A 9,945-nucleotide genomic window follows, 5' to 3' on the forward strand; every position below is an offset into this window, starting at 1 on the left:
TTCAGACTGATATCTCTCATGACTGTGGGCACAAAGATATTTATCACAATTTTAGCAAATTGAATCTAGATATGTGTGTGTGTGTGTGTGTGTGTGTGTGTGTGTGTGTGTATATATATATATAATGTATGTGTGGGGGTGTGTGTGTGTGATGACACAAGTAGAATTTATCCCAGGAATTGAGTTCAAGTTTAAAATTCAATCAATTTAATTTAATATGTTAAAGAAGTAAAACTATATGATCATCTCAATAGATACAGAAAAAGCATTTCATAAAATTACATATCAATTCATGATTGTTAAAATTGTGCACAGACTAGAAATTAAAGGAAACTCCCTTGATTTGAGCAAGGATATTTGTGAAAAACCTTCAGTGATTGACACATTTAACAAAGACCGACTCTCTTCCCCCTAAGATCCAGAACAAAGAAAGGATGTCTACTGTCACCATTCTTGTTCAGCATCATAGTTTAGGTTCTTGCCATTGTAATAAGAAAAAGAAATAGAAGGCATACCAGTGGGAAAGGAAGAAATAAAACTGCCTCTATTCACAATTTACGTGATCATCATTGGAGAAAATCTGAAAGACTCTAATAAAAAGTTAATAAAACCAAGGCATCTGCAAGCCAAGGAATGTCAGGGATGGCTGGGAACCACCAATATCTTCAAACAGGCAAGGAAGGATTCTTCATCAGATGATTTGGAGGGGACACAGTCATGTGAATACCTTGCTTTTGAGCTTCTGGCCTTCAGAATTAATAAATCCCTATTGTTTCATGCTATTAAAAAAAGTTAGTAAAATGAATACACAAGTATAGCAAGGTCACAGGACACAAGATCAATATATAAAAAGAAAATGTATTTCTATGTATTAGCAATTAGGAATTGAAATGGAAAAAATCTCCATTAAATGTGCACCAAAACATGAGATACTTCTCTGTTGCCATATAAGTCTAAAAAGTATATAAGTGAGATTTGTATGTTGCAGACTTCAGAACATTGAAAGAATCAAAGAAGACCAAAATCAAGCAAGCACTGCATCATCTTCATGCATTGGAAGACTCCATATTTTCATGTCAGTTCTTCACATATTGATCAATAGAATAAATGTTAACCCCAAATCCCTACAGCCTTTTTAGGTAGAAATGTATAAATTGACTCTGAAATGGGTACAGAAAAGAAAAAGAATTTGAGAAACAATTTTGAAAGACTAACAAAGTTGGAAAATGCACTCTACCTGAATCAAAGACTTCCTATAAAGCATGTTAAAGTGTGTGGTGTTAGTGACAGGACAGAGACACAAGTCAATGGAACAATAGAGACTCACACTTACATTTGAATGTGGTTTTTTTTTTTTATACGTTGTAAAGGCAGTTAATGAAGAAAAGATAATTATTTCAACAAATGGTACTGGAAAAATTTAGACAACTCTGCTAAAAATAGGAAAAAAATCTTGACATTTAGTGTTTTAGTCTTCTTGTGTTGCCCTAACAAAATACCATAACTCAGTGGCTTAAACACAGAAATTTATGTCTCACAGCCTGGAGGCTGAAAGTCCAAATCAAGGTGTCGGAAGGTAGGTTTCATTGTGGGGCCTGATCACCTTCTCTGTGTGCTCATGTGGTCTTCCCTTGAGTGGGTACAGAAAGTGAGTGAATTTTCCGGTGTCTCTTCTTATGAGGACACTGACTGTGGGTCAGCACCCCCACCTTATGACTTCATTTCACCTTAATTACCTCCTTCTAGGCCTTATCTCCAAATACAGTCTCAATGAGGGCATACAGACAAAGAAAACATACACCTACACAGAAACATATAAGCAAATGCTTACAGCTTTATTTCATAACCACCTCAAAATGTCAGCAGCCCAAAAGTCTACAATTGGTGAATGGGTAAACAAACTGTGAACTATCTGTATGATGAGATAGTACTCAACCTTCAAAAGAAACAGCCAACTGATACATTCAGCACCATGGATGAATCTCAGATGCATCATGCTGAGTTGAAAAAGTCGTACTCAAAAGCCGATACACTGTGTGATGTCATTTGTCTGACATTCTGGAGAAGGCAAAAACCTGAGAAGACATATCAGTGACGGGATGGGATGGGTAGGGGGAGGCTAAGGGGTTTTCACAGTGGCCTCGGCTCTCTGGCCCCAAAGTCAGAAGTCCCATACAGCCTGTGTACTTCCCAATGGCTGGTCTCTTGGTGGTACTGGGGACCCCCTGACGTGGAGAGCTGGTGTTCAGGAACAGATGACAAGGGGTTGAGAACAGACTCCCCCAGAGATACCACTTTTTTTAAGTGGTAAAAGAAAGAAGTTTGAAGAATACTTGACGGAGGAGGCTTGGGGAGGTAACTCCACACAGGCAGGGACCAGAGAGATTTAAACTGATGGGTCATGACTTCTTCCACTCATGATCCTGACTGGGCTGGTTTGGGGGCCCATCTTCCCAATGTCATCCTTCAAAGATAACAACTTTCCCGCACAGCCAAAATATCAGTGACCCCATGTAGACTGTCTGTGTAGAAAGTGTCCATCTGGTGTCCAGAGCTTACAGGGACATTCACCCACCTTGGGATGGGAAGTATCTGTGCCCACGGCACCATGCTCCGCTCCCCTGTCTGTTGGGGACACATACCCCCACCCCACAGCCCTGAAATCTCAGAATTCTGCTTAATCTGGGGATCCTGTCCCTCTGTCAGTCCACTTAGATGGTGAGGTGAGATCTTTTTATCAATTGTAATTGGATGTAGTCTCCAGATTTTGTAGGTAGGGAAGCTGGGGCTGCAAGAAGTGAGATTACTTTCCTGAAGCCACTCACAGGCCAGGGTGGGAGGAAGCCTGCCTCCTGTGCAGGGCTGGGGCTCGGGCAGAAGGAGCCACAACACCATGCTGTGGGGTCACGACAGCTTTCTGAGGACCTGCCTCTGCCTAGAGCTCTTCTTCTTTGCGTCCCTTCTTTGCATGCCCAGATGGGCCCTGTGTCCCTGTTCCACCCTCTGAAGGCCACCCTGGAGCAGACGCAGCCAGCCGTGCTCCGAGGAGCCCGGGGGTTCCTTCGGCAGAAGAGCTCTGCGTCCCTCAGCAATGGCGGGGCAGTGTGAGTACCAGGCCAGCCTGTGCGGTGCAGGGGGGAGGGTCCTCCGCCTCCCAGCGGGGCTCCCTGTAGGCGGTGCTCCGGGACAGGGAGCCCTTGTCCCCTTACCCCTTTCCGGGATTGACTCCACTGTCCACCCTTCACCCGCTTCCCACCGAGTGGCTCACCTGGTCCCGCTCTGCTGCTGGAGCTGCTTCTGTGCTGGCTTCCGAAGCTCATGCCTCAAGTGTCAGGGGGTCGCCTCTGATGGCGGTGAGGCCCAAGGGTCCAGACAGCCTACGCTTCCCGCTGTCACCTCCCACTGTGCGTGCCCATTTGTCCCGGCCTTTGGTGCCTGTCGACCATTGCGAAATTTTTTGTTTCCTCCTCAGTCCTTACCCCAGTCTGTGATGGCCTGTTTGTGTTCTCATCTCCCCAACTCATCTGAGACATTTTTCCTTTCATATCTCCACTCTGGGAGTGATTTCTGAAACAACTGTATTTCGTAGGCAAATTGTTAATGTTCTTCTCACCTATCCCCTCACTCCTGCTGGAGTAATTCTTGGTAGTGAACCAAGTGTTGTCCAGTAAGTCACCTTTCTTGCACTGTGGATCACCGAGGGTGCCCGGCAGCCAGGTTGGGCTCTGCCGGCAGGCAGGCTCCTCTCAGCCATCCCCTCTGGGCCAGCAGGGTCCCCATGTCTGCTAACATCCCGTTGGCCAAAGCAAACCAGTGGCCAAGCCCGAAGTGGGACAGGAGCTCTGCGTCACCCAGCAGGGGGCGAGGTGCGGGGCCTCTAGCAGCCTGGGCACAGCCTGCATGGTGAGAGCTCCCGATATCTTCCTCCCCTGGACATGTTTTGGACCTTCTTTTCTGAAGCCTGGTTGTGGGTCACAGAGTGCTAATCGGGTAGGTTTTGCTGAGGGATAAACTGCCATAACTTAGTGGGTATGTTACTTCTCATATTTAGGGGCCAGCTTGGCAGCTCGTGGGTCCTGGGACTGGGCCAGCTCTCCTGGGGCTGGTGGACCCACAAGATGTCTTTTTGGAGTGTTCTCAGGCAGGTTTCGGTTCAGGAGAAATGAATGTTACTTACTTCCATGGCTATAGTTTTGATAGAATCCGTCAGCACTCCTTTTTATTGCAAGCGAGCCAATACCCCATCAGCCTGGGCCAGGCAGAGTCGGGACATTTTCTGCGCCGTCTGATGCTGGTACGCGTGCAGCTGGCCTCAGCGTGGAGTGACCTTAGGGGTCCCAAGGCCTGGAGGCCCTGCTGCCATTCTCCTGCCTGAGCGTCCTGTCAAGGGCAGCCGACCCCAAGGCGGCAGCAGCTCCAGATAGCACACCACAGGGCGGATGCTTGCAACTCTGGCCATTAGTGTGGTGAGGCTGGCAGACTGCACCTCTCAGCTCAGAGTGTGATCGATGCCATGCAGCCCGTGTGAGTGAGAATGTTGACACCGTGTCACCGGACATGGGGTCAGGCAATAATCCAGGCCATTGCCGGTCAGTTTCAATGCCACCTGGGAGATGTACACCGACAGGGTAAGGGGGGGGGGCGGGTAACGTGTGCTGGGGAAAGCCTCCTCCAAAATATGACACTACGTTGGAAGGGCCTTCATGGCTGGAGGTTGGGGATGTAGGGAGGTGGCAGTGAATTTGGAGGTGAGGACAGGAGGAGCCCTCAGGAGGGAGCCGAGGACCAGCGTAGCTGGGGTGTCTTTACTGCCATACGTCATGTACACATGTGGCCTTGTCCTTGCCAAGAACCGTCCTTGCTCCCACTACACACAGGAGGCCAGGTCTAGGGCTGAGGAGCCTGCTGGGTGTCCACAGGCAGGAGGTGGTCGGCCCAGACCTCCCTCTCTGCCTGTCTGCTCTAAGCCCCGGGCCTGGGTTCACATCCCTTGCTGTGCAGCCACTGGAGTGTGCCTGCCCTCGAGGGGCTTCATGCTTCTGGGATTCCTCTAGCCCAGAGCAGAAAGGGCCAGTGTAAGCTCCTGGCAGGTCAGATCCAGGTCCTTGGTGAGTATCCAGTGGCCCATAGACTTCTTAGCCAACAGGACAGTCATCTCTTCACAGAAAACCTGAGAAAGTGGCACCAAGGAGTCTGTTTCCTGGGGCACTCAGAGGACCCAGGAGGTACCCTGTGAGGCAAGGACACCCCTGGAGCGTGGCCACTCTACAGAGATTTTCATTCTTGAAACTTGTCTTTGCCTCCCATTGGTGGTGGCTTGTGCCCTCTTCCCCTTCCTGATCCTGTCCAGCTGGGCGTCTAGCTTGAGGATACCCAGCAGGGGTTGTGGATTAGCTCTAGTTGGGGGGCACATTTACACAGGTCCTGATTTCAGCCCAGGGCAGCAGCCTCATGGTCCTGGGCCAGCTGAGCCCTCACACTCCATCGCCCCTCTGGGTTCTTCTAGCCGGGCCTTTTCCTGGCATCTTCCCTGTCCCCCAGGGATGCTGAGGCCAACAGGCTGCCTGGGCCCTGCTTGGCAGACATGAAGCGCACCTTGTGCAGTGTGCTCTGGGAGAAAGGGTGGGTTTTCATGGGGAATAACTTTCCAGGGAGAGGGAGTGTCATGGCTGCTGCCAGCCACCCTGGAGCCTGCCTCAGGCCCCTCTCACAGGCTATGTGCCAGCCCACATCGCGCCCTACCGCAGCTGCCCCCCGCCCCATGCCAGGCAGCCCCATGAAGCGCTCCATCTCCATGCTGGCACTCCAGCGCCCCCATGTGGCTCATCTCTGCAACACTGCCCTGGACCGCACTCCAGCCAGCCAGGCGGTGCCCCACCACCACCACCACTGAAGTCCTTGGAGAAGAGGCCCAGCCTGTCGGTAGACACAAATGGCAGTGTGTGAGAGGGGTCCCTGGAGTGGCCAGGCCCTGAGACAGGGGTCTGAGACCTGTTCCTTTCTTTGCATCCTGTACAAGCTACCTGGAATAGCGGGCGGTGAGTCCCAGGTCTGGGGACCAGGCAGGACCACCCACCCAACTCAGCTCTTCTCCTGGGTCCCCCTGGGGACCAGGTCTGGGGTGGGGGGGTTCTGTCTCCCCACCTGGCTCTCTGTGGTGATTTCTCCTCTTCCTGGCCAGCACCCAGCAGCGCTGTGGGGCCGAGGCCACCCCCAGGAGAGTGGCCCACAGGCTGCTGGCAGGAGTGTAGACAGGAGCGTGGCCGGCCCCCGAGAGAGTGGAGACAGCCCTCCTCCTCCTCAGAGAAGCAGCGCTTCTACTCCTGTGACCACTTTGGGCACCGTGAGCCCCTGAAGCCCAAACCCCCTCTCAGCAGCCACTCCACATTACCAATAGCTGGGCAGGAGCCAGGACCCCCGAGACAGGTAAGACAAGACCTTCCCTCACTGCCCCTCCTCACAACCCTCCCGGGCCTCTGCTCTGAATCCCCCTTTACATCCTGGTTCCCAGGCCCAAGTCTGCACTGCCCCCTTCCTCACCCCATTCCTCCCCAACCAGTCCAACCCCCCCTACCTCCCCAACTTCCCTGGATTGGCCTTTGGTCTCACCTCCCTGCACTGGGCCTGTCCCTTTGTCACCCACTGTTCCCTGACCACCATCCCAGGACTGACCGGCACCATCTGCCTCCCCCCACCCCCTGCATGCCCTATCTTTCCCCCTCCCCCTCCCAGGGCACCTGCCCCTCTCCGTGCCCCTCACCCCCACCTCCATGGTTCTCACTTGCACTGGCCTCTGTCCATTTGGTCTGGCCCTTTGATATTATTTGCTTTATTCTGTTTTCTTGTAGGGTGGTGGTTCGGTGAATGGGAGTCCCTTGTTGTCAGCATCGGGTGCTAGCACCGCTGGCCTTGGTGGGCGGAGACAGCTCCCTTGGACTCTGCTGACCCCCGTCCCAGTGTCACCTACAAGACGGCCAACTCTTCCCCTGTCCACTTTGCTGGGGCTCAGGCCAACCTCCCCACCTTCTCCCCTGGCTGGCTTAGCCGTGGCCTTTCTGAACACAACGCTCTGCTCCAGAAAGACCCCCTCAGCCAGTCCCTGGCTTCCAGCTCTCGGATTGGCTCTGACCCTTACCTGGGACAGTGTCTGGACAGTGAGGACACTGCCCGCACCCAGCCTGAGGACACGCTTACCTTCAAAGAGACTGTGGCCACCAACTTGGGCCGCTCCTCCTGGACTTCCTACGTGTCCTCTCTGACCTCCCAGTCCCACCCCCGCCGCCAAGTGCCCAATGGCTACCACTGCACTCTGGGACTCAGCTCAGGTGGCCAGGTTCGACACAGCTACCACCACCCCGACCAAGACCCCAGGTGCTAGATGGCTGCACCGCCTCCTCCACGCACCTGCTCAGAGGGCGTGTTCCAGTCGATGAGTTTTATCATCCACGCTGGGCTCCCAGGGACGTTCAGGGGCACCGATACAGGGGCAGCAGCCCCTGGGAGGAGGGGCCTCGCCTTTGGGGCCAGCTGTGGGGGGGGCCCACTCCTCCCCCCATCCTCTCTCACGCTGGACCAATTCCTAAAGCCCTTTTGGAGAGGGACGGGACTCCCTCTATCCCCTTGTATGCTGCCTGCCTGGGTCTCATACCACAGACCCTACACGGGAAGTGGCTGCATGTGCTGAGGAGGACCGTGACAGTCTGAATCCTGTGCGATGGATCCCAGCATCTGGGGTGTGTGCCTACAGCCATTTTTAGGAGGTAGGAATCTTGTGGAGACCATCCTTTATTCAAGTGTGTGGTACAGAGGAGCCCAGCGTGTTTAAAAGCCTGGCAAGACAAGACAGCTGACGGAAAACAGCAGCAGCCTTGGGAGCCGGCCTTTGGCTCCATGCAAGTCCTATCTGTGCCCACAAACACACACGCGTGTGGCGCTGCTCTTTGTACCTGGAACAGCAAATGGACACTAGAAATACACTCAGACCCTCTCTGTCCTCTCCCAGATGCTGTCAACCCTGACAGGGACCAAATCTGGAAACCGTTCTTGCTGTTGGTTTGGTTTTTAATCACGACACCCTTCCCTCTTTTGTCAATTCCATATACTTGACCTAGAAAAAAGAGAAAACCAGAAAAATGGGGAAATAGTAATATAACTTAAAGAAAAAAATTCAACCTGTAGGAAGGTCTCAGCTCTTCAGTGTGTGTGTGTTTGTGTGTGTGTGTGGCTTGTGCGAGGCAGTGCTCTTGTGTACAGCCCGGGTGGTCCCCCAGCGACCTCTGGCTCCTGCTGCTCTCGACAGAGTGCCTGACCTCCGAACCCTCTCGTGCCAGGCTCCTGGGGGCGGTGATGTGAGGCCTGTGTGAAGCGTGGGAGGGGTTTGTGGAAACCGTTCCAAATACCAACCAAGTAGGAAGCTGCTGTCAGTGGAGAACACTCATGTAACACCCAGGAGGAGGTTGTAGGTGGAAATAAGGTAACGATCTCCCCATTTTCCTCCCACCAGTGGAAGAGTTTCCTGGGAAGCCACAGAGCAGGGTAGAGCGTGTCCTTGTGTGTGGGGTTTTTGGTCTGTTCTACATCTGAATCTCAGGGATGGGATGCCTGCCAAAGGGAGTATGATGTCCGGTGTCGTGAAAGTTTCTTTTTAGATAAAGCCAGAGAGAGGGAGAGGTGGAGGGAAGAGGGAGTGGTGGGGGCAGGGGAGATGGAGCCGTCGGGGCAGGAGCGAGGCCCTGTGTCTGAGCAGATGCAGGCACTTGGGATGTCCTGACTGAAATGAGGCCCAAACTCAGAGGAAGCGATTGGTGAAGGAGAACCTTGGGTACTGTGGCTCCCAAGTACCCTGAAGCCCAGCACTGTGTGTGGGAACACAGGAACCAAAAGAGAAATCCAACCTCATGGCTGCTCTCAAACGGGAAAGACCACAGTTCGGATGCTGTGCATAAAACACTGGGAGATCTTTTGTTTTATAAAGAAAGGGGACATTTAGATGATTAGATTCTGGTGCATCCTCTCTGTTTGGAAATGTCAAATGATCTCTTTGTTGGATCATTCGAGTGTTCCCATTGGCTTTTACCCCACGACTCACCTTCAAGAAACTTGGCCTGTGATGTGTGTGCCCGTGTCTGTGTGTGGAGATGTGTCCCAGTGAGTGGATGTCGTTAACCCATAGGGCTATGCAACAAAAGACACACATTTAATAGAAATAAATCATAAGACCACCACCTGTTCTAGGGTTTCAGCATGATTGTGACCAAACCATTTTATAGAATTTCCTTACTGGAAGGCACAACACTCTGAAACTTTAAAATCTTTGGGTTTTGACAAATGCATAGTGGCAAGTATAAATCACTCAAATATCATGGAATACTTAAAAACCCCACCCTCTGATCCTTTTATTGTGGTAGGGTCCCCTTCCTAAGGAAAGGAAAAGAAACTTCTGAAGGCAACCTGGCTATACATGTATGTGACAATGTCCCTCACGACCTTGTCCATGAGACTACTTAATCGGACTGCATGTTTGAGCATTACCATATATGGGAGACAAAGAAATAGAAAATATAAAAAAATCTATGGCACTCGGGGCTCAGCTCTTCGGGTACGAACCCAGCTGAGCTGTGCCGGCACAAATAAAGTTGCTTCTTGGAAAGAAAAGCCTCGGTCTCATGACTATCTGTGTGAGAAACCTGCTACATTGTCATCTCCAGTTTTGCCCTTTCCAGAATCTCCTATAAATGGAGTCACACAATGTGTAGCTTTTTCAAACTGAATTCTTTCACTTAGTGTAAGATTTAATAGATGGAGGCAGAGATGGGAAGAAAGAAAGAGACCAGGTTATGGAGCCAAGAAAGCCTTTATTGGGATCTGCGATTCCCGGGGAAGGTCCCATGACCCCGGGAGTGGGGAGTCAGGGAAGTCGTGCCTGATAGGCGATGGGCGAGGGGT

At 51.7% G+C, this 9,945-nt stretch overlaps 1 protein-coding gene across 2 annotated transcripts in view; it reads left to right on the forward strand.

The window, feature by feature from the left end:
* The window catches only part of LOC115301945 (voltage-dependent N-type calcium channel subunit alpha-1B-like), a 100,558-nt gene extending 92,381 nt beyond the window's left edge, over positions 1–8,177 (forward strand). Inside the window, exons 3-5 of one of the 2 annotated variants that reach the window (XR_003913364.1) lie at positions 3,010–3,104; positions 6,182–6,426; positions 6,849–8,177. Coding sequence is in view for 1 of the 2 variants with exons in the window: in XM_029951968.1 (XP_029807828.1) it covers positions 6,182–6,426; positions 6,849–7,259 (656 nt within the window). In the remaining variant the exon portion in view is untranslated. The remainder of the gene's footprint in view (positions 1–3,009; positions 3,105–6,181; positions 6,427–6,848) is intronic. The other variant, XM_029951968.1, reaches the window with a different exon arrangement.
* Positions 8,178–9,945: the final 1,768 nt, after the last annotated feature.

Source organism: Suricata suricatta, chromosome 9, assembly GCF_006229205.1.
Source record: "Suricata suricatta isolate VVHF042 chromosome 9, meerkat_22Aug2017_6uvM2_HiC, whole genome shotgun sequence".
Classification (NCBI taxonomy): domain Eukaryota; kingdom Metazoa; phylum Chordata; class Mammalia; order Carnivora; family Herpestidae; genus Suricata; species Suricata suricatta.